This window comes from Ambystoma mexicanum, chromosome 6q (genome assembly GCF_040938575.1).
Source record: "Ambystoma mexicanum isolate Mex_15411 chromosome 6q, UKY_AmexF1_1, whole genome shotgun sequence".
Taxonomy (NCBI): Eukaryota; Metazoa; Chordata; class Amphibia; order Caudata; family Ambystomatidae; genus Ambystoma; species Ambystoma mexicanum.
Window position 1 is genome coordinate 169,314,043 of NC_090937.1, and position 25,248 is coordinate 169,339,290.

Below are 25,248 nucleotides of genomic sequence, written 5' to 3' on the forward strand. Positions count from 1 at the left end.
TAGTGCAAAGTGACTTTGTACCGCTCTGCACTGTGCTAAAAGTTCCATGAACGAGGTACCACAGCACTTGAGAAAACAGGCGCGATTGGTTCCATGGGCCACAGGTTGCAGCAGCCTCTGTCCGCTTCACAGCAAAATGCAATATCAATGGACCCGTTGCCTTCACTGGCTCACATGAAAGAAGGTCGATCGACAAGTTATAAACATCTTGCATTAGCCAAATCTTCGTGTGCATGTGAATAGGCACGTCGGTGTAAAATACACAGATTCATTGCATTATCAAATGTTAAATGATATATACTATCTCAATTACTAGCAACACGCTGGTATATGATTTGTGTAAGAAACTGTATTCAGTCAAACCAGCCTTGGCTCATTTATTTAGTCTGACTAGTTTCCCTGCATGGCAAAAAATAGGTGTGCAATTAATATGGAATGAATCAAGTACCCTTTAATGTGCTTTCAGGGAGAACATCTATTCATATGCAAACCCTCTCTGTTTCTCACAACAGAATTAAATATACATCACAGAACGTGGCAGGTGATGCCCTGCAGCTGACTGACAGATAGTAATGAGTACTTAAGCAATAGAACCGGTAAAGCCCCCCTCCGAGTTTTCTATTGCTATTAGTACCCTAGCACGTTGTACGGGGTACTAATAGCATTTTTTTCTCAAGCCCAGAAACAGCATCAAAACCATTTATCGACTCGAGAAAAAAGAAGATGCAAAAAGAATGGCTGCCAGGGATCAGACGGAAGGCACTACACATAGTCCCTTCTTCCTTTCCATGGCGGGCATTGAAATTAATAGAAGAAAAATGTAAACAAACAAAATAACCACCATGGAAAGGGAGAAGGGACAATAGTAGTCCCTTCTCCCTTTCCAAGGAGGCTAATTGCATGGCGGAGATGCGCCGGGAACAGTCCTGTTCCCCGCGCCAGCGAGGGACAACGCTGCAGCAGGTAAGTGAAGAAGGGGGCCCTAAATATGTGAAAAAGTGGAGTGGGGTTGGGGGAAAGAGGGATGCAGGGAGCAGGGAGAGCACCTACTTTATTCCTGGTGAGGGACGATGGCGGCTTACCGCTGCCAGGAGGCTTGGAGTGGGGTCCTAGCCTGCACGGCAAGGACCCTGTTCCAAGCCTCCTCCTTGGCTGGGGGACTACCACACCCCCCTCGTCGGGTTCTAATTTCTAATTACTACCAGAGTAGACACTAGTGGGTGAACATTTTCTGCAACACCGCTTCTGATGGCTGAGTTGTTTGGTTCAGTAAGGGGGTTTATGTGATTTGGAGACCTATTAAAGAAAATTGTAAATGATTTCGGTAGGTAGTTAAAGGGTGAAATGTGTTCGATTTTACCTTGGTTTCATTGAACATTGGACTGTTTAGGCAGCTGGACCCAATTTCCCAAAAGTTCAGGGACTCAGATATAACATGTGAAGTCATGGGTCACTTAATAGGATGATTTTGGTGTCAGAACGCCTTTGTGTAACAAAGAATTGAAGGGTCCTATGAAGTGATGAGAAGTACTGAGCCATTGCAGAATTGGGATATTGGGACAGTTCCCCATGGGAGGACTCTCAGAATCTCAAGCCCGCGTTTTTTGAGGGAGACATTTAACGTAGTCCTTTCCTACATTTAGCACCTGCTGTTCTGGTGGGACCTTTGTCGTTGCCTTGCCACAGCAACGCTGCTGTTAGAGCACAGACTATCTCTACCCAGGTAGTTGCCTCTCTGCGTATCCCGGGAATGGATGAAGGTCTGTCTCATTCCTCTCCCCCTCTGCTGACATGCTCTCTCTCCTTGTATAGGGCTGGGGAGCGGTGGTTCGTTTTCTATGTCATCCCAGGATTGGCTCCTTCAGTGTAGGGTTAATTTTACATGGCTTGATCAGGTGGCTTGATCTTAAGACTGTATTTGAATTTTAAATGTATGCTTACTTCTGTGGGCATTGGTCAGTCATGAATGATGGCTTAAACTGGATAACGGTCCGGGCCAAGCCTTTAGAGGAGAAGCCTACGCACAACGCCATTTTGGATTTACTGATAGGAGCTGATGCACCAGTGCTGTATGCTGCAGTGTTAAGTGCACTTGTAGTGAGCAGAGCCTGCAGTTTTAGCCACCCATAAGCTTCCTGCCTCACTCACTGAAGGTAAAGTAGTTGACTGGGTTTCTCTATTTTCAATATTTCTCCATGCCCTATATTCGGTGACCTAATGTGGTTTGAATCTCCTTTGTTTGAAAACCTGGTCCATGTTCAACCAGGGAGTATAACTACATGTGACAGAATGGCCATATGGTGAGAGCGAGCTAGCAAACACTTTTTTTTACATTTGTTTTAGTATTCTATTTCTGAAAGGGATAACAAAGTTTATATAATGTTATATATGCAAGCAAAGAACTCTGCTGCTCGAGAGTGCTCTGCCAAAAATGACATGGGCAGTAGAACCTATACAAGTAGTAACATCTACTAGTTCCGCTAGAAAGAACACTTTGTAAAACATAAAAATAAAACGTCCGGTTACATCTTACATTAAGCAAATGAAAAAATAATTACAGAAACCAAAACGAGTTTTTCGGAATAAATCTTGTCTTAAAATCCCTCATCTTCACATATGTTTAATTCAAGTCAAATTTTCGCAACAAAATGTTCAGCTCCTTTAACACAGATGGCATTGAACATGTGCCATGCCATGGTCTTCCAGCTGACGATAGCTGCTCAAAAATAAACATGTCCAAAATGATGATCATTCCAATCGCTCCCCAAAAGAGGATTCTTCTGCCTTCTTCTATTTTGTAAGAACACAGGAAACAACCACCGAAGTCTAAGATAAAGCATAATTTCATTGCCATAGGATAATGAAAAGTAGTCAACGTAATCGAAGCTCATGTCTTCATATCTCTCCGAGACATCAATTCGTACGCATTCTTAGCAAATATGATATGGTGCCAGTTTCTACACCTGCCATCCTTAATGATCTTCAGACTCATGTGTTTATGTATCTATAAGCCGACTTTCCATTTCAGAATACTGCATGATGGAAAAAAACAACAAAAAAGCCTTTGACGGGTGGATAACTCCGTGCGCTTCTCTCGTGATTAACTATTGCAAGTGTTTCTTCAGTGTGAAGCAAAGGCATCAATACCAATTTCAGATCAATAAAGAGCAGAGCGCTTTTCATTCCGCAGAATCCCTCTTTGTCTTAGACAGATTGCTTTCCTGGACTGCGCGCTCTCGAGGTGCCGTGCCAACCGGCAGTTGCTAAATTGTGAGGCGTGTTGGTGTGCAGGATAATCGCATCTTTCCTTTTTAGGACGACGCTGAATATGTCTACTCTCAAAAGGGAGAGCCGAGGATTCAGCGTACAGTGCGGATTGGCAGCGACGGCTTTCCCATGCTCTTCAGTGGAGTCCAGGTCAGATGAGCGTCTTCCATGAGTTGGCCCGGAGTCTCCTCTGTAATGTATTTGGTGTACTCATGAGTGAGTTGCTGCTCAGTCATGCAACTGGGAAATACGGGTTAGGCCATGGAAGCTGTATGGGATGATGGTTAAGTAGCTTTAAAGTTAGCAAGGGCTTAGACAGAACTTGACTCTACGCCTACTTACGTAGTCAAGATTTTGAATGCATGAGAGGTACACTGCTTCGACGTCAACACCGTCTGACTCCTGCGGGAAATGGGTTAGTGGCTATCTTCCTTAACGATCCTTGTCATTAAAGGTGCCCAGCCTATCTTAAAGATGTCCTGGATTGCCTTCCGTGTGCATCCACTACCCATGAACGGTGCCCAGTAACACTACCCATGAATATGCATCTCCTTTTCTAGTGCAGTTCCTGCGAGAAGCGAAGTGAGTGGGGTTTCCTCAGCCTTCCTCTCAGATCTTCCAATTCCACTACCCTCAATGGGGAGTCTGCTCTATTACTCCAGATGTTGGTGGAATATTTAGATCACATCGGCAAATATTCAGCAACACACACAGACCACCACCCCTGTGGTTCCAATGGATGTGAAACACAACCAGGTCGTTTACTTTCTTAAAACTGAAAACCGAACCGCTGCCCTTACGCTACTGAGAGCGGTGACGTCTAACATATAGACCTTCCAGCGTCTTAAAGCCCTGTAAGTGTTGAGATTATGTTAGACTACCAGCTTTGCCCATCACCTCCTTTGACTAGGAAGCACCATACCTCACACACTCTCATCAACACTGAGGGACACACCTTCATGAAAAGAGAAATGTACTATTTTGCTGGGAGATTTGAACAGAAGTTATTTTTTTCCTTTCTGTGACTGTGTGCTATATTTTTTAAATCCACCTTTATCGAGTTTTTCTTGATTTTAGTACTGCTTTTGATATCATTGATGGGTCCAAGGTGTGCGAGATGTTGTCGGTATCGGGTGTGCCATCTGCACTTCTGGTAGCTATAAAATCATTATACAGCAATAACTCTGCTGGTGTCGGATATGTAGCAGGAGGAGAGACTACTGACACAATCCCCATTAATGTGGGTGCACACCCAGCATGTGTTTTTGGGCCTTCCTGCTATTTTTATTATTTATACATAATCTCGGTTACATGTCTTCATACCGAAATATTTTATAATGAATGAACATATATTGAATATTTTATAACGAAAAATGCTATAGAGAATGCACATTTTTATTGTTTGGGGGAGGGGTGTGTCCTCCCAAACGCAATTTCCCACCCATAAAAACCCACCCCAACTGTTTCCCAAAAATATGTAACCCTTTATCCCACCCCTAAATGCATTCTCTATAAAAATGTTCGTTATAAAATATTCAATATATGTTAATTCTTTGAAAAATATTTAACATAAATACTGCATACCCATAATCTCGCAAGAAATAAAGCAGATGTTGAAGGTGGGGCTCCCTTTTTCGGGGGTAAGAAATTATTTTACTTTATGCATATTACGCTGTCATGATTTCTAAAACCCCAAATGGGCATTTAAGAAAACCTTAATGCTCTAAGAGGGCTTTGCAGAATCACCATCCCGGTGGTAAATACTTATAAAACTGTGGCAATGGCTGGTTCACTGAGAATTGACTTTAAATTGGAGGATGGGAATGTACATGAGGTGAATTAAGTCATTTACTTAGGTGCTCGTTTCTGCACTAATGGGTTGTGGACCCCTTTCCCCGCCAAATGAAAAGGAGTACTGCACACCTGAGATGTAAAATGTGTGTCACAGTTTATCTTTCATGGTGCTTTGCTGGGAAAGCCATGGCCTCCACAGTGGACGTTTATAAAGTCCCCGTCAGGTCTGCAATATGGTACTGGGGCGATTTATGGAGCGTAGAACCATCAATGCTCTAGAATCTGAGGAACAACCTTCCCTAAAGCAAATGTTGCATCTCCTACGAAGTACCCCCACAATGACTTTGTACCTGAGTTTGGTCTGCGTCCTCTCGGATATGAAGCCAGTTACAAACCATTGGCACTATGCTTAAGGTTACACTGGGCTGAGAGCCCAAGTATTTCTAAAAATGTGCTGTGGGACCTAATTGGAACAACTGTCGGCCGCCCCTGGAAATGGTGTTCTCACCTTAAACCCATGAATACAGGCTGACCTGTGGCATGTTATGTCTCTTGTTCCCATCATGAGTGACCAGATAGTGGTTGATGCCTACTTAAAACTGGCCCAATATATTAGTTTCTCTAAAAGTCTAATCCATCCACTTACAGAAAGATCTTTTACCTTTTAAGGTTACAAGTGGGATGGAACACTATTTTTATTTGACTGATCATCGCCAGAATATTGGCTTGAATGTCAAGTTCCAACTGAATATTCTTCCGGTAGCTGCCTTTCCATCAAAGTGGAGACCAGATACTTCTAACAATGTTGAATTTTCTGACTAAGACGTGGAAGAGATAATTGCGCTCTATGATCTTAGCTCTATACATTTTAACATGGTCAAAACAATTCTTTGATACCAGATATCACGCTAGATTGTATGATTAGGGGCAGATTAGTTGAAAGTAGAGGTTCCTAAGGAAATGTAATACCAACATATAATTTGTGTTCATAATTTGTATTTGATTTACCGATGTCCTAGGGGTTTTGGTTTTTATCTGGAAAGCTGTTTTAGCTGTATTACAAAATGGATTAAATGATGTTAACTTTGTGTTTATGTAATGTTGTACATGTTATGGTGTGGATTTTTTTAATACATATTCGAGAGAGAAGGGCATATTAAGATGAAATCAATGCTCTTCCATCCCAAGTCCATCCCTTATGACAGTCAGTGACCTTGCAGGATCCATTCTGTGTCCCCAACTCTTGGAGCGCCTTTCCATGGGTCTGAAATGGAGAGGAGAATATTGGGATCCAGTCTGATTCGTGTTTTAGGAAGGGAAATTGGCTGCCTATCTCCAAGAGACAGGCTGTGTGCTCTGTCTGCATTATGGTATTGGAAACGTTATACCCAAGGTGGACCTAGAAGGTGGGACATACACAACATTTACACAAAACGTGAGAAGTGTGCACCATTATATTGTGACCCATGCCTTGCACTACTGCTTGGAGTCTATAGACTCATTAACGTCATTAATACCAGATGTCAGAGCAAAGATCGTTACCTCTAAGGAGGAGGAAGAGTGGGTTTAGAGCAGTCTGTGCTCACTCGCCCAAGGAAGTACTCCTGATCAGCAGCAGCCTATCTTGCTGCCGATTGCCATCTGCTGAAATACAATGGAATGAGCGATTCTATCCATGTGCACATTATTCCACCTATGGCTAATTCCCCACACAAAAGGATGTCTAATGTTGGCAACCAAATCATTCCGACATCGCGTTGGAAATTCATGTCTTGAGCAAACACCGATCCTTTCCAAAGTGTTGCACAGGCTGGCCTGCATTTAATATTATCTGTAGGGGCCTGCACTTGAATTGTAAGTGTTAATGTACAGCTCTACAATGACTGAACGTATGATATCAAGCAGTGATACATACCAGCGACACACGTCTCTCCTCTTCCTGTCGGGATTCGTATGTAGCTATAATTTGAGCAGCATGAGGCATTATATTTTGGTGGAACATGGAACAACAATGGCCTAGATGTGCGTTAGCTAATGCTCTTTAACCCCTGGGAATTAATGTGACAATACACACGGGTGGACGCCTTAAGCACATCCGTCAACGCTTGCGCGCCCTTCTGTACGAGACACCATGCAAACCTAGTTGCCTGTTTGGCTTTACTGGACTTTACCAGTGAGGTGTGCCAAGCCTTTGAAGGCAGCAATACCATAGTCATTCCCATCAAATCTTCCCTCTCTCAAGGAGAACTTTCCATCACATGTTTGCTCTCTCGTCAGTCTCTCCATGCGGATTGGGATTGGGTATGCCTAGCTCTGGAACTCGTCCACACCATGCAACTAGGGCCAAACTGAGGAGGCTGAAAGAGGTGATAGAGTATCTGGGGCAGCTGGTCGTCTTCCCCTGAGGGAACGCAGTCTAGCAGTCGGCTGCTCACGTTTCCTTTGAATTGAAAAAAGGGCTGCAACATTCTTCCCCAAACATGTGTCGTGATTTCTATGACTCTAGTAGTGCATGTGTGTTTGTGTATTTCATCCGGCAGGCAGTGGCATTAATCCAGGTCTGGATATAGCATGAAGACCTTACAGAATATGAAGGATAGCACTGCGCATGCCTGGTGTGTGTAGAGAGGACGCCAAACATCAGCCTCTCCAGCTTTGCTTGGACCACTTATAGTTTGATTTACTGAAGGCCCATAAGGCATGGCTTTAAGACTCAATGTCCGCCCTCAAGTGCTTTGAATCAAGAGTGAGCGCCCTTTTTCAGAGGGGCATTGACGTAATGCCAAGTTGTCAAAGTATTTGTCCAAATATATGGCACGAGCTAGAGGACAGGTCACCCCTCTGGGAGTGCTGAGTGCACGCCAGCTCAGGGCTTTCTGCAATGCGCATGCTCAGGGTTTTCTACAATGCACAAGCTCAGGACTTTCTGCAATGCGCATGCTCAGGGTTTTCTACGATGCACAAGCTCGGGAAGTTGTACAGTGCGCACGCTCGGGTCTTTCTCCAGTGCGTGTACTCAGAGCTTTCTACAATGTGCGCTTCCACATTGGAAACATTTGGTAGGCTTTAAGGGTGCCGTCTAATGCTGTATCTTTCAGGGGTTTGGCAGAGACTTTGAAGCAGAGTTCTAACATCTGAAATAGTCGCCTAATTTTGGAAATAAGGGCATTTTTGAGTCATATGATATATGGGTCATCTTGTTGCAGGTTATCAAAGCGGCACTCTGTCCTTATTGGTTGTCTGCAGTTTGTGGTCTTCGAAACTGCATCAGTCCTCAAACACATCACCCAGCTAGTGATAAGAGTGTACTCTTAAAACTGAGTGGGTAGTCTGGCTTACAAGTTCATACTCAAGCGGTGTGTACCTCATCCCCAACCAGGCCACATGTCACCTGTTGGGGGAGCGCCCGGGTTCATGAGATGCTGGTTGGCCCATTTTGATGGCATCCAGATCAGAATCATTCAGGACTCCCCTCTTGGTAATTGAACATGGAATGACCTAATGCCTTGTTTTTAGGGTTATCTACAATTCCACTAACATGTAAAGGCACGTGGTTTACTCTTCTGTCCTGCAATACAATATTGGCATTAACTCTATGCTGCCCCGTTCTCTCTTTCTCTTCGTTTCTTTTTCATCTAGGCTTTTCTTTTAGTGTGGGCTTTTGAAGTCTCCAATAATTGCACTTAATGCCCTGAAGGAGAGGGTTAATGATTCTCTTTTATAAATTAACAATCGTGTAACAGAAACATAAGGATTACAGTTTAAATGAGACAGAATAAGGGTCCAGACTGTCTCCATAAGTGGCATTCAATGTTAGCAATTAACTGAAATTCCCTTTCATTAATGTCTGGCTTCTTTGCTTTAGGGGCTACCAAAGACATGGGGAAGATGCTTGGAGGAGACGAGGAGAAGGACCCCGACGCCCAGAAGAAGGTCGAGGAACAGCAGGAAGCCCTGAGGCAGCAGGAGGAGGAAAGGAAAGCAAAGTACGCCAAGATGGAGGCCGAGCGAGAACTCATGAGGCAAGGCATCCGCGACAAGGTATGTGCCTGCATATAAGGCTAACACCCTATTTTATCTCAACACCGCCATTGCAGAGGGCGGCGGGTGCTTGAACACACTGTCATTATACTGCTGCCAATTATATTAGTTTCACGTATGCTTGTTAGTCGTATGTTGAGCAGCGGTAACTTTTGATGTCTTTGAGCCTCAGTGCATTCCATCTTCTTTTTTTTTGCAGGGCAATCTCTCTCTCCGTTTATGAACGCTCCATTTAAAGATGGCGTTAGCCTCCAGTGAGCGCCATCTCTAGTCAGTTAACACGAGCGCCATTACAAGAACATGTTCATGTTGCGCCAGAGGCAGGATTTCCGGTGACTCGCCTCTGTTTTTCTGAAATGATACACAACCCTGTTGTGTCCTTAAGGAGATAGTGATGCACTTCGGGTCATGCCTTTGAAAATGATTCATGGGGCCTAGTGATAGGAATGCTAGGAATTACTCGCGAGCTGACATATTGAACTGAATTGTAGATCAGGGAATTTACATTGCAAAGCACCCCAGACGCGTAAACATTCCTGTCCAAAGTACAAACCATCTGTCACACTCATTTTGCCCGGAAGACGTTTTGCTCAAAATCAGCTAAGACTGCTGTTTTACATTGACCTATTTTGAAACGTGCAGTTAATGAGATGTTGATGTCTGGCACAAATTCTCTCATTGTAGAAACACGTTTTTTAGTTTTGTTTTTCCTTGATATTCTTGGGGTTCACATTGCGATTTTGGGAACCGTGTTGGCTAACGCACAATGCAGAACTGGATGCAGTTGGGGGCACATGACATATTTTTGAACGGGAGCTGGGCACGCTGGAGCCATAGGGTAAAATGCTCAATACTAACCAGGAGCAATGTTGGGTTGGGTCAATGGGCAGTGTTGCGGTAGCTCCAAGGAAAGTGACGCAATCGAAAGGCAAATGGAGAAGGACAGTTGTCGTCTGCACCCATTTAATGGTCTGGCTGAAGTCACACTTACCTCGTGACCACCGTTACTGCACTCGGCCTGTTGAGGAGCAGCCTGATGGTACTCAATGACAGGACCTGTTGCATTGCCTGCTGGTGCTGAGGACGGTGAACCACTTGATTGGGGCTAGCGGGCAGCCATCTTTGAGTAGGCGACTTGTGATCTCCACCCGCCAGCACACTTCATCAAGCATTACACTGAGCGCCATGAGTGGACAGTGGCAGGGTGGAGGCAGATGAGGAGAGAAAGAGCCTCCTCTGCAAGAGCAGGCAGTATAACTTCCTCTAAATCTGGCTGGAGGCTTGTTCTGTGGCAGAGCAGGCAGTAGCCTCTGTCTGACAATGTTTAAATCTAGGACCATGAAGAGCAGAGTGAGTGGTTTTATTGAGTGAGTCCATGTTTGTAGTACAGCTTTACATAATTAGGAATATTCACTGTGTAGTAGAAATTGTTAAAAAAATTGCACCACAGGTTTGCCTTTTGGGAAATGCGCAAGAGCCTTATTCACTAACTGCACTTCAGCACTTCCACAAAGTTTGCAGCACAGCACCACATGTTGTGCTGTTGGCTTCCTTAGGAAAATGGCAAATCGAGTACAGTTTGTGCAGAAGAGTGTGACGAAATGACTTAAGCCCTGTTGGAATAAATTGGTGATTTTATTTATTTTACACCGTATTTTACACCTTCTTAGACACTTGGATGCCACCTTCTTATCTTTTCGCATTGGCGTCACGTCCATCCCTGTCCTGAAACATAGTAAAACACTAGGGGCCTCATTACGACCCTGGCGGAGTGGGTCTACGCCAGCGTTATTCGCGGCGGACCCGTCCGCCCTACTACGAGTTCCCGCAGCGCCATGGAGCCGTTTTCCGCCTGGTTTTTCCGGGCGGAGAAATCCATGGCGCTACGGGACCTTGTTGTTAATTACGCCACCGTATTTTACGGTGGCGTAATTAATGCCTTCCCCACTCCCATTATACCCTATGGGGCAAAAATGGGAATGGGGAAGGGTAAAATGGGGAATGGGGATTTACCGCCCCGCCAAGGTCGGAATGGGGCGGTAAATCCGCCAACCCCCATGGCGCTATCGGCAGCTTTCCGCCGTGCTCCATGGTGCATTTTGCACCGCGATTTCCCCCAGGGTCGTAATGAGGGCCTAGGTGTTTACCTTGAATCAGATGTCTCCATGTCCAAACACATTAATGCCCTTGCATCATCCACCGCCTACACACTGCCTGACTTATCTCCCCGAGTAGACATTTCCTCTCCCCGAGCAATTGTCTCACACTAGCATGCGCCCTGATCCTCTCGAAACTCGACTACTGTAACATATTAATTATGGGTTCCTCATCCGCCAACATGTCTAAACTCCAAAATAAAGCTCTACTCTCTGCCCTCGGTCTCAAATGCTCTGACCACATATCTGTCACCAGACGGGACTGCCACTGGCTCCCCATCAAAGCCAGAGTGGAATTCAAAACTCTGTCCATCGCCCACCACTGCATCTGTAGAGGTGCAAGTGGACACATTATCCCTACCTCCTGCCCCCTCACCACTGTCATACTGGAACAGCAGGAGAAGGGCCCTATATGGGACTCCATGTGTTATGCCTGTACCGCATCGAGTGTACGAGACATGATATGCACTTAGACAACTGTATTGGATGTATTCTTGCACTGAAGGAGTGGAAGGATGTCGTTTGGAGGGATGTCAGCATGCACCCCGGGATATCACGTAGTGCTGACTGGAATATGACGTGGGCAGAGTGATGGCATAAAGAAGCTATACGAGGATATTATGAAACAATATGAAAATACTGAAGAGTAACGATGTAACTGAAATGATAAGAGAAACATGTACGAAATTATAAAGTATGCAATGAAGATTGAAGTAACTCTTTGACCAATAAGTGTAAATACACAGCAACACAAGGTAGATGGGACATATAGAAGCTTGCTATAGAGGAAAATATAACGTGGCAAGGACGGCCATGATAGGCAAATGAATGCCGGTACATACTAAGATGAAATTCAGCTACCTCAGAAACAGACCAGGGCTGCAGAGTCAGGAGACATTGGAGAATTAGCTTTGCATGCAAAATGAAGAGGAGTCTCTGTTGGCCTGGGATCAAGGGTGTTATTTCAAGGAATAGCTGCAAAACAAAAAGGGAGGCAGACAGATAAGCCATGGACGTGAGACATATTTCTCTTAGATTAAAGAAGAAGAAAACATTTCATAAGAGCCAAAGCACTGGACAGTTTGAAATGAATAAGGCTTCTACAAGATGCAGTGAGCATGTCTGTGGAGGTCAAGCAGAGCAATGACACCTAGCATAATGAAATCAAATAGCACTAAATAGGACACATTTGCGGTCTCCTCACACGTGATCCAGAAATCGAAAACAAGGACTATTCATTAAACTGTGGATGAAAATAGTGATGTGCGTACATTCCCCTGAATGTCTCACAACAGAGAACAGGTTTAAGGTCAACTACAAACAGGAAACTTTGCCTCATGGCTGGACTGATGAGAGATGATGGACTCATTGGAAAAGTGGGGAGTAATCTGACGTGACTCAAGCACCTGGGTTTAGTTTTGCTTATGTGCTGCTAGCCAAGCCGAAAGTCCAAGGTTGGGTGGGAATGCCAACCAATCAGTGGGTCTATGGAGCAACCTGCTATACAATGTCGCATAGACCAATCCACTGCCATTTTGTCTGCTATAATCAGTATCATGCATATTTAGAGGTAGTTTGAGGCATGCCTCACAGATAAGAGACAGCCAATGAAGTCCTAACCCATATCTATTCTATAAGTAGATCTGTTCCCCTAAATAATCTCTCATGTCGATAGGTTTTTCAGTTTGCCATGTGGGATGCCGTCATAGATGATGCATATTGGGTTATAAAAGCTCTGTGTAATCAAGTTTGTGTGTGAGTGTGGAGGAATCAGTCTGATTTCAGACAGTTTTATTGAATCGAGAATAAAGTAGCACTTTGCCATATTCGTTGAGTCTGTCCAGTTATTTGGTCTGAGAGCTCTATTGGTAATCCCATCTAGCACAAGAGACACTTCAAGGTGCAAGAGCACATGTCTACAAGGAAGTGCCTCTGTACCTCAACAACTGCATCACCAAAAACGCCCATGTGTGGGCATTAAGATCTAGCTCTAGCATCTCCCTGCGCACCCCGCAGTACAATAACAGTGAAGTCAGTTTCTGCATCACGGCACCCGCTACCTGGAACTCACTGCCCGCCCTTATCCGAAACGAACAATCTTTCCCCACCTTCACAAAACTTGTTAAGACCTGGTTGTTTGATAAATATGAGTAATTGCTGCCCTTAGTCTCCTACCCAGGTGTCTACTATCTATCTTGTTCTGTGTACCTTCGGACTGTACCAACGCTGTGATACATTCAGTTCTGGGCGTTTTTAAAAATGTAAAAAATAAAAATAAATAAATAAAATGTAGCCATCTAGGTCCTAAATCAGGGGTGCAAGGCAAGTCCAATCCAAAATATTTGTAAAACAATTTGTTCTGGTGCAAAACGGGATTATCAGGGACATAGCCAGTGTCTAGGTCTCACAGGTGTACCATAGGGGAGGTTAGCGGGCAATAATACCTTCTACTATTCTTGATGGTTTGACTGCATTGAAAAAGGCTTCTTGGTCTGTTTGACGAAGTTTGAGTGCAGCAGTCATATTGTTCTAGACTCGGAACAGTGTTGGGCAAGGGTCTAACAGGAGCTTGCAGCATTTTTGAAGATGTAGCCTGAAGAATTGCAGATTGTGTGGTCCCCCAGTCTCAGTTTGATAGTTGGTTCAACTACAAAGTTGCCTGTGACTGGATGTTCAGTTCTTAAGGGGTCAGTTTGGTTATGCTTTTGCAGGGCTGTGGATCATGAGGCCCACCGGGGTTGGTTATACAGCTGATTTGACAACAAAGAAGCTGGACACTGGATAAGAAGTTCTTCTTGAAAAGTTTCATGCACTGTTTTAGGGTCAGGGCTTGATGATGCACCAGGGTCGGTTAACTGGCAGTGTTCATCACAAGCGAAGATGCTGGCAGGGCAGGCCGAATTTCGAAGGCAACAGATTTAATAACGAGCATGTAGCTAGAGCTGAGGCAATGATGCACTCGGATAGTGTGGTGGCCTGCAGTTCAGCGGTTTCAGTACAGCAGTCACGCTGTTCTAGATGGGGAGTGGATGTCAAGAAGAGGCTGAACAGGAGCTTGTGCATTCAAAGGTGGTGCTACAAGAAGGACAGAACTTGAGGGCCACCATGATCAGTTTGATAGTCGATCTGACAGAAAAGAGGCTGGTGACTGGATATGCATTTCAAGTCGAGCGGTTCCGGTATAGATTTTTAAGCTCGATGTTTAAGGGGTCTGATCGACTGTCTATGAAGATCATCAACAAGATGGTGGAAGTTCAAAGAGGTGGTTCAAGGCAGCGGTGCCACCGAAGTGCTTCAAGTTCAAGCTGGGACAAAGATGTGCAAAGCTAGTGCGGTGCGGGAGCGACAGGTTCAAATGTGCAGTTCGACGAATTGAAGAGCATGTGAGTGCCAAAGGCAACTCCAGAGGGTCTCGTTGGTTTGATGCAGTTAAACTGGCTCGAATCACGGTTCTGATTGGTTCAATTTGATAGTAAAGACGCAGGGATCCTGGCTGCCTTGACTCTCAATTGCTGTGTGTCCCATTCCAGGGACTCAGGATAGGTTTTAGTCCATGCTCACATACTCCCACACACAAGGGCAGCTGGCCCACAACTACAGATGTTTCTCAACCTGCCGAGGTTCTGATTCTTTTTGTGGCTGGCAAAGAGGCAGGTCTTGTTCCAACAGGAATTCTCCACTGCCTACGGCACTCAGTCTTAACCTCCTGGTTGGAGGACTTTGGAGAGATCAATTCTCCCACCAGAGTTCTTAGAACTTTTTCTGAAGTGTTTGTCCAAAAGTGAATCAAAGTGGGAGATCCCTTCTTTTAAATGCAAAAGCCTGCTTGGACTAAAGCTAGAGTTAAGGGTCCAATCCCTGTTATTGGAAAAAGTGGACTTTTCCTTCTTTCATCACACCCAACGTGCTTTATCCTAAAGCACCACCAGTGCCACCAGACTCACTAGACACCATCCGCCCCTCTCCTCCCTGCCACCCAGCTATACCCCTCCTCTGTACCTCTCTGTATCCTACCCCCCACTGTAGATCTGTTCTGTTAATACCTCGAAAAAGCGCTCCGTTATGCATCTGTACTGTTGTATACCTCTGTAAAGTGCTATGTTTTGTATCTGTATTGTTGTATGCCTCTGTAAGACACTCTGTTGCTTCTCAAGGCTAGGTCCACACTCAATAAATACAATAATAATAATAATAATAATAATAATAATAATAATAATAATAACAACAACAATAATAAAGGAAGTGGAGGGAACAGTAAGGAAAGATAGCGGCAGAGAGAAACAAGATGGTAGATCTTCTAACTGTAAATTACTCACTCTGTCCACACTTACCCTGCTCCTTCCCTTCTCAGTAGAATCAAAGGCCTTTAGATATGCAACACTGTGGTGCAACTCCACATCTATTGTGTGCACTTTGATTACCCTTCCCATGGCAGTTTCCTTTGGAGAGAGTATCTCTCTTTGGGGTTGTTACCTACCCTTACAAAGGAAAAAAGAGAGGCAATCCCCAAGGCTACAGTCCTGCTGGCAATAGCAGAGACAGTCTGTCTGGGGAGAATACATATAATCCTTTACAATATGAGCTGGGCTCACAGCGATGACACATGTGTGATATGAAATTGATGTGGCCGTAATAATTATGAGTAATACCATCCACCATACCATGACTCAGGTATGGATGAGTTTCAAAGATATATCTTCTTCCAGGACCGTCAAAAATAACACCTAGAATTGAAAATATAACAAGGAGGGATGAGAGGAGGGAGGGCCCAGAAGTAAGGCTGAGCAATAGTCAAGTTGAACACTTATAGAGGAGAAATTATGAGCTTGGGGGTGTGGATGGAAAGAAAAAGAGATGTGAGCAGTAGAAGACATGTGTAGAGAAAAGGAGAGCATAGAATCAAAAATAACACCTAAGTTACAGGCAGTGGGTGATGGTGAAATGAAGCATGGGGAGAAAAAAAGATAGAGTTAATAGAGAGTGTAAGAGAAAGGGATAGTGGGGAAGAATTTCAGTTTTAGAAGGCTGGAGAGAAAGATAATGGGAAGACCTCAAGATTGGATTGCTTGGAGACATGAAGGGACAGGGTAGTGAAGAGTGTCAGAAAAAAGAGGAATAAAATAAGAAAATATGGGATAGTCATCTACATAGAAATGACAGGAATGATTGATCAATACAATTCAAGATGCAAGGGGAATTGAATAGATAGAGAAAAGTAGGGGGCCCATGACAGATCCTTGGAGGACACTGTACAGGACACGGCTAGGCGAAGAAGTGCTACTGTGCCAGTAGACAGAAAGGTCTTAGCCGAAAGATAGGAATTAAATTATTGTAGACCCATACCAGAAAACCAAGAGAAGAAGAGAGTGCAGAAAGAAGGGTATCAAAAGCAGTAGAATGATCCAGAAGAATTAAAACAGAAGAAAGCTTATTAGGACGATCAGAGAGAATAGTGCTAGACACAGGAAGGAGAGCAGTTTGTATGGTGGGTACAGAAGGAAACCCATAGTGAGTGGAAGGTAGACAATCATGTTGAGTATGGTAAGAAGAGATTTGGGAGTAGGCAACTCTTTCCAGGAGTTTAGAAAGAAAGGTAAGAAGAGAGTTGGGATGAAAATTAGATGGGTTAGAAGAATCCAGCAACGTTTTCTTAAATATAGGAATAATAATACTATGTTTAAAAGAAGAGGGGAAAAAAGAGGTCATGAAAGAAGCATTAATGATGGCAGTGAGATATGTTTATAACAAGAGATAGGTTTGAGGAAAAAGAGAGGCGGGATTGGATCAATTTGGGATGAGGTGTGGATGAGGTGGGATTATCGTGAGAGAAAAAGAAGTCTCCACGTCAGTCAACAGAGAGAAGGAAGAAAAGGAGAGGCACCAGAGAAAAAGAAGAATGAAGTGTGGACATTTTAGCTGTGAACTAGTTCGTGAAGTCTGAAATGAAAACCGTGGAATAGTTTGGGAGATCAGTGTGTGTGGGCGTAGAGAAAGTAGCAGATTAACTTTTCAGAGATGGAATTACTGCATTATTTTATTCATGTATTATGATTAAAATGCCAGGCCTTATACACCCTTGCCAAATGCCAGTCCATCACAAAGACGGTGAGAATGAAAAGTCCTTCATGTGGTGCATTATACTGCAGTCATTGTTGCTACTGCAGAAGAGTGGAAAGCTCACGCATTCCTACAAATTGCTGTCCTGTGGCGTTGATATCTCGGAGGACAACACTGAGTAATTTACCAAAGATATCAGGGCGGTTGGGGGGTGGTAAATACGTTTCAGTTCAGCCAAGCCACTCACAGACTAGCCTAGAAGAAAGAAAGGCTACTGATTCCGGTTTGAAAGTTCAGTGAGCTAAATACTTCCTGCTGACATCTGTGTTCCCAACACAGATTAAAGGTTTGAATATGGATGGGAGGGCAGACTCAGGGCCTCATTACACGGAAGGCGGTAATGGTTAACGGCCACCGTTAATGGTAACGGTGACCGTTAACCATTACCGCCTTACTACGAGGTCCCTTAGCGGGTTGGTGCTTTAACGACTGCTTTTTGCAGGCGTTAAAAACCAACCCGCTAAGGGACCTCGGAGCTAATTACGGCACCGCAAAATTGCGGTGCCGTAATTAGCGCCTTCCCCATTCCCATAGAGCCCTATGGGGCAGAAATGGGAATGGGGAAGGGCAATGGCGGAAGGGGGATTTACCGCCCCACCAACCTTGGAATGGGGCGGTAAATCCCCTTTCCGCCAAGGCGGTGCCGGTAATTTACCGGCATGGTCCAGGGTGCTAAAAGCACCCTGGATCACCGCCTTCCGTGTAATGAGGCCCTCAGTCTTTTGTTCTTTCAGAGGAAATGCCTTTGATTTCCGTTGAACTGGTTAAAACCAACACTTATACATGTATTGACAGTGCTGTGCAATGGAAACCCATCTGATAGCACTATGGGCCCGATTCATGGAATATTTGCACTGCTGAAAAGGACCTTGGAAGGCAAAAATACACTTTGCACGGTTCCATGAAGCAGGGTTTGTGTCGGCAGTGAAAAGTCACTTTTCAGCAGTGCAAATTCACTTTGAACCGGGCAAATATTCCATGAATCTGGCCCTTTGTATATGAACCACGTATTTTTAATATTTTATTTTTATTATATTTGTATTAATATTTAAGGTGTGGTTTTGAAAGACATGAGCACTTGCTGGTATCGCGTTGCTGCCATACTGCAATGCCTTATTGCAGCATTCAATGTTCCTTTGGATCCAGTCTCCACACCCTCAATATGGCCATTGAGGGTGGCTGTGGGCTCGAAAAGAGTGTGTGAGTGGGTCAAAGTGAGGTGTGCTGTACCATTTTTGCAGTGACTGCCACCACCCCTACTGTTAAGGGGCCGGATTTTCAGAAGCATTTCACAATGGCTCCATACCATTGAAAAAGACTTTGTAAATCAGGCCCTCTGTGTCATTGTTAATTGAATTGACTTCATACACTAACATCGGTCTGATGCAGTGGTTCTCTAACAAGACCAATAGTCCTCAAATGATGCCATGCCGCAAACTCCAGTGTGAAGTGTGCAGTGGCTGTTGCAGCTTCCTTGTTTGTTTTGCCACCTTCAGCGACTCTTCGCAGCGCTCAGATTGGGGGCCATGGGAAGCACCAGACTGAAAAATAATAGCCATGCTTGTTAATCTGCACTGTAATTGTCCCTTTTGCTGCGGTGGTGTCCTGCTGTGGCTCTGGCTGTGTTTCTCTTTTTCGTGTAAACTATAATAAAATCCTTGCTTTAATTTAGCTTCTTTTCTTCCAAGATTACCATGTTGGCTAGCAGTCTATGCAATGCGTCTCAACACCGAGGATTTCGCCTTGGCTCCACGTTAGTCCTAAATGGACCACTAGGCCCTTACAAACCTATTGCTATTGAATATTTTGGTCCGTGCTCTCACCTTTCATTTTCTACTATGGGCGGGAATCTAAATAACAACTCTATCAGCCTTGGTTACTTTAAAAACCTGATGCTTGGGGAAGGATGCCTTCTTTCAAAATGGCGACTGCCCTTCAGGGGACATAAAAAACGTGGAAGAAAGGTAAATACTAGAAAATAGCACAGTTCCTTTTTGTAACAAATTTTATATTTTGTTTTGATTTAAAGAAACACTATTTAAACAAAAATGTTTATTGTTTATATAGTTCATATGTTAGTTTACACATATCAAAAAATTACAAACATCAGCCATAAATATTCTTTAAAATATTAGACCATAAAAAATGCATCATTACAAAATGATCAATCCTTGTTATACAATTAATAGAAATGTCTTCGTTAAAATCATCCAAATTCATCCACAATACTCAATTGACCTGCTGCAACTTTCCAGACCTGAACTACAGCTATCAGCAGTCCCTTAATGTAGCCAGAATCGCATCTTTGCCAGAATAAGTCATTTCTGATATCCGCCGGTTGTCCAACATCTTGGCTCAAATTTTGCACATGCATAGGATTCATTGCGGCACAGGATGTTATTATATGGCAAATGGATTCTATTTACTGGTCATCATTACATAGTCTACAAAGACGTTTTTCTCTTGGCATTCCTGACCATGCACCTTTGACATCAAGAACCTCCAATCTGTTAAATTTAAGTGCCATAAAAATTCTTCGCATTGGCGGTGAAGGAACCAAATGTATGTAATACTGTGTTTGTTTATCATGGCTATTTGTTGCGTCACATTTCTCAGCACTTATTTTAAGAGATTTCAAAAATTCACCTTTGCCGTAATCCCAAGGCGGTTTCCACACTATCTTCAGATAAACTCCTCATTTTCCATTTTGAAAAGCTGTAATGGAGCACACTTAGTATCATTTAAGGTGAACTCAACAATGCCAAATAGCGTATTGTCATTGGCCAGCTGGATCTTGATATATAGATTTCCTCTATTGATGTTTACTATTGTAGATACCGAAATGAGCCCTAACTCAAGGAGTATAGCCGCTACTGGAGTATAATTAGTGAGGCCAAGAATCTTCCTCATTATTTGGCCCTCTAATCGACCTGTCCAATCTCTTATATCGCCATAAGATGTATCGAGGACATAGAGAAATGTGGCAGCCAATTTTTGCTTGTAGTGATATTGGTATAATATTTATATCGCACTCGTACACAAGTGTTATGTGTTATATATTTAACACTCCAATAAGGCTATATCCAGTAGTTCCCTTAGAAAAATGGGTAACAGCGGACATGGTTGATAGAGCCTTTTCATTTCTTAGTAACAATTTGTTGTTATCCTCTGTTGTCATTTCATATCCCAAGTATCTATAATTGGGCACCTTATCCACTATACCCAAGCTGCAAATTAAAAAATACCTCCCAGCACATCTCCTACCAGCTGCCATAAATTGGATTTCTTTAAGTTTACCTTCAGACTATTTAGCTCAGCATATTTTACGGTGGCTTGGACACAGTTACTAAGGTGTTATCAAGGATTAGCAAATTGTCAGCATATGCAAGCCATCCAATTTTCTTTCCACCTAATTTGGGAAAGCCATTACATTTTCTACAAATACATCACCAAAGTCAGAGATGTACAAATTAAAGAAGAGGGGAGCCAGAACACATCCTTGTATGACATGACTCCCCTCTTAATAGATATCGGTTCTGACAATTCTCCCAAGTTACTCGAACTTATTCTAGCTGAGTTGGCATCATACAGCTGCAGACAGGCATATAATAAATAGGAGGGCATTCCCAATTCTCCCACTTTGGGACATAATTTTGATCTATCTACTGTAACAAATGCAGACAACATGTCTACAAACAGGAGTTATAGAGGTAGCACCTTTTTTGCTTCAGTTTGCTTCAGAGGGGTGCTTACCACAAGACTATTCATATTAGTAGACAACCCCCTTCTGAAGCCAGTCTGTAAGCTACAAATAATAGCCTCATTTTCGACTGAATGATGTATTTATTTTAACAACAGGGAGCAAAAACTGTTGCTCGAAACATCCGTAAGGACTAAAAGGCGATCATTTGCTGAAATGTCTCGCTGTCCTTTTTTATGAAATGGGATAATATGTGATATGCTTCATAAATCCGAGACATTTCCGCTGCTAGTTATTTTCTCAGACAGTGTATCTGCCCACAATATAGGATTGGCTTCCAATATTAAACTACACCAACCATCAGGTCCAGGCGCTCTCAATGACGTTAGGCCTTTTATTATTTCAACCAGATCTTCTGATTCGAATTCCATATCTGGGGTTGATTTTTTCCCACTGCCTAATTACAACCTGAAAATCTCTCCACTAAATCATCTTTCCATGATGATTCCTTAATACAACAAATCACCTGATGCCAGTACGTTAACCATACCTCGCCAAGCCGCATTGAAGGAGGACACCATGTACCGTTTTAACCAATTATTGTACCAATTGTTCACCTTTCATTTCCATAACTATTTTTCACTCTCAGAAACGTCAGATCTAATAATGCAGCATAGATCTTGCCGCATCCTTTTTTCCTCCCTGTATCAATGTATCATGGGTCCTTCCAGCTTTGTTTTCCTCCTTAAAAAAAATGACAATTTCCCATTGGCAGACAGCTCCATCTTGGACTTCATTAGCCCACTTCATCACTTTTCAAAGGTTTTCATAGGTCCAGCCGAGCCTATTCCCATCAGCATTCACACTTACACTACCGACCTTATCATAATGGCTACACATTGTAACATGAAGTTGATATCTAAATGACAATGGGCCTGATTTAGAGAACGTCTAGCACAGTGCAAAGTGACTTTACACTAGAGCAAAGTGACTTTGCACTGCCAACAAACACCCTGATTTACTGAACACTTTGCACTGAAAAAGTACTCTTTGCACTGTTAATTGGGCCCATTTAGTGCAGTGCAAAGAGTACTTTTTCAGTGCGAAGCCATTTAGGGAACAGTGCAAAGTGTATTTTTGCAGTGCAAAATGACTTTGCACTGCAAAAATACACTTTGCACTGTTTTTTAAATCAGTGTGTTTGCACTGCAAAGTTACTTTGCACCACGCTAATAATTCTGTAAATCAGACCCAATATGACATTGGCACTAAAATTTACAAATACAATTTGCATGTCAATAGTCACACATGGATAAAGTCTATAGAGGAAGTTCTATTGCCAAAACGCCATATTGAGGCAGTTGTGATATCCTTTTTACAGAGCCATTAAACATTATTAGGACTAATTCTTCCCAAAAATCTATCCACGTTGAAGCTTTCTTTTTATAATCACATCTTCGATAGAAATCAGTAGAATTCTGTCTCATTGTACTTTTAAATTTCGATATAAGGCAATTGGCATTAAGATCCCCACAAATGATGATATTAATATCATGATTAGCTGCTAACTGCGAACCCAACCATTGAAACACTTTAAATTGGATATCGATACTGGCAGAACCACCAGGAGGGTCATCAATATTTACCACAAGCACTTTGTTATTAGGATCAATTTGGACTCTACATTACATTATACTAAACACTCTTTTGATTTCAAGTTATTGGCTACCAAAATATCTAAGCCACCACAAGTTTGACCTTTTTTGCCCTTATTGCAAGGGCGCAAGTGTGCTATGTACCCATCAAACAACGCATCACCCTGCAGCCATGTCTCCTGGAGTGATATGATATCTGCCTGAAAAAAAGTTTCTACAGGAGCCATCTGGACTACAAAGGTGAACATGTCCCCTGGTATTCCATAAATGAATCTATATGCCGGATCAGGGTTTCATTGGAACATGTGGTAAACATGAGCATAGCCATTCCCAATGCAACCTAATAACAGGATCACAGCCCTCTAAAGATGTTTTTGTTTCCAAACCTTTCTTAGATGTTACATCCTTAATTTATTCCTCCTCCTTATTATGTTTCAGATCTTTTGAAGGGCCTTTCTTATTCATCACACAATCTAATTTGTTTCCCCATTTAATAAGAGATAACAAATTTGGCCCAATTGAACTGACTACTACTACTTTAGAAGAGGAGCAATGTGCCCTGGTTACATAATATGCACAATGATCCAATTGCTCAACAAAACCAAAGTCACTACTTTTCTTCACCCTCAGAGAAAGGAGATTGCTAAAGATATTATTAAGTAAACAGCCCTGGTGCAAACATGCATTGGACAAAGGATTGAGCCTGATTCACAGGCCGCCTTTTAATGGGGAAAAGTGGTAAAACCGTGCAAAGTTGAACTTCCACCAGTGGAAGGTTTCTGTAATCTGGGCCCTGGTGGTCAATGGAGCAGGAATTTGTAGGATTAATATTGTTTCTTCTCTGCCTCCTGCAATGTTGGTCCATAGAAACAGCACAGGTGGCGGAAAAGGGATGCAGGGGGGCCATACACAACATTCAATGATATAGGTGTAGCTTTCAACTATTGAAGGAATTCCGACCTGGAAGTTCCTAGTGACATCCTGTACAAGTTGAGCTTCCCTCTCGTAGCCTATTCAATTTCACTCTGAACCTCCTAGTGGAATATTCGTTTTGGGTTGGGTGAATAACACTAGTCCGTGCACTCTACCCCCTTGTTTTTTGTTTTTGTCCTTTGTGATATTTTCTTCGCTTTGTGACTTGCCCACACTATGTGGTGGTCAGTTGCTGCATGTCTACGTAGAGACCAACATTCACCTGTTGGTTGGTTAATTGATATAAAATTAGTGTTTTTCTATGTAGACCTCTGCGCATTTATGTATCCGTTATTCGTACTAATATAATCTAATTTTGCAATAATTCGCTACTGCCTGGCCCGGTAAATCCCCATTCCCATTTGAGCCCCCAAAGGGCTCAATGCGAATGGGGAGGATGCTAACAATGGGCCCGTTAATGACGGGCCTGTTGTTAGCATCCTGTACTGCTAGCAGGTCCCGCTCTGCACATTTGGTCTTGCCAGGCGTCCAGAGCGGGACCCGCTGCAGACCTTGTAATGAGGCAGCCCGGAATGAACGGTGCTGGTCCCTTACCGGCACCGTTCATTCTGTGGCCGCACTCTTTGTAATGAGGCCCAGTGATTTAAGCACACACATAATGGAATCCATGTGACACTACATCACACACAGAATGTGCTCATACTTAATAAATAAGCACAATAGTATATAGTCATCTTTCAGATTTAAACTATTTAAATGTAAAACAAATATGTTTGATTTCAATAATATTGTCACAAATGTGGTATATGAATGATAAACACGATATGCATCCATCTAGAAGAATAGATATGCAATAAGAAAGTGTGGATCTTCTCATCAGTCAAAAAATCATTATATGATAATATAGTAAAGTAAATTCCACATGTTCCCATGGACAAAGGAGCTTAGTGTTCCAAGAAAGAAGAGCTAATATTGTGAATTGACTAACCCAAAGAACAACATAAATCTTCTTATGTAATATGTTCATACCCTTGTTAGGCTGTAGGCACAGGCATACTTGAGGAGGCAAATGAGATTGAAACCGTGGTCCAGGTCTTGTCTAAATAACTTGAAAGGAGGTTAGTATGTTAACTAAAGTAAAGCACATTGTGGTAACCAGGAAAGATCACGTGCATCAGTTATGGTGGGTTGACATTATTCAGCCATGCAAGGCTTCATGTGTGCCGGTGCTGTCAGGTGCTCAACCCCAGGAATCATTCTGAAACAGTGCTTCTGGTAGTGTTGTTCCGAATGGTTGCTCTGCGACTCACAGAGCTGATTGGGTCCCATCATACTCCTTGACAAGTGGATGCTTCTGTTGCAAGCCTAATGCCTCCCTTGGCTAGAACAACTGACTAGCCACATTCTAAAACACGAAATTGTTGAGCAAGCTCCCCTTTCTATTCTATAGTGGTCTAGCCAATATAGTAGGAACAAGTTGCTTAAATATGGTATGGTAATGTTTATTTATATAGCGCCTATACACAGGTAGTGTTTCAAAGCGCTCAAGGAGGGTGGGAACACGGAGGAAAAAAACACGAGTCGC

General features: G+C 43.1%; 1 protein-coding gene across 1 annotated transcript in view; it reads left to right on the forward strand.

The window, feature by feature from the left end:
- The window catches only part of CPLX1 (complexin 1), a 551,004-nt gene that overhangs the window by 299,863 nt on the left and 225,893 nt on the right, over positions 1–25,248 (forward strand). The window contains exon 3 of the mRNA XM_069630596.1: positions 8,927–9,102. Within this exon, the coding sequence (XP_069486697.1) occupies positions 8,927–9,102 (176 nt within the window). The remainder of the gene's footprint in view (positions 1–8,926; positions 9,103–25,248) is intronic.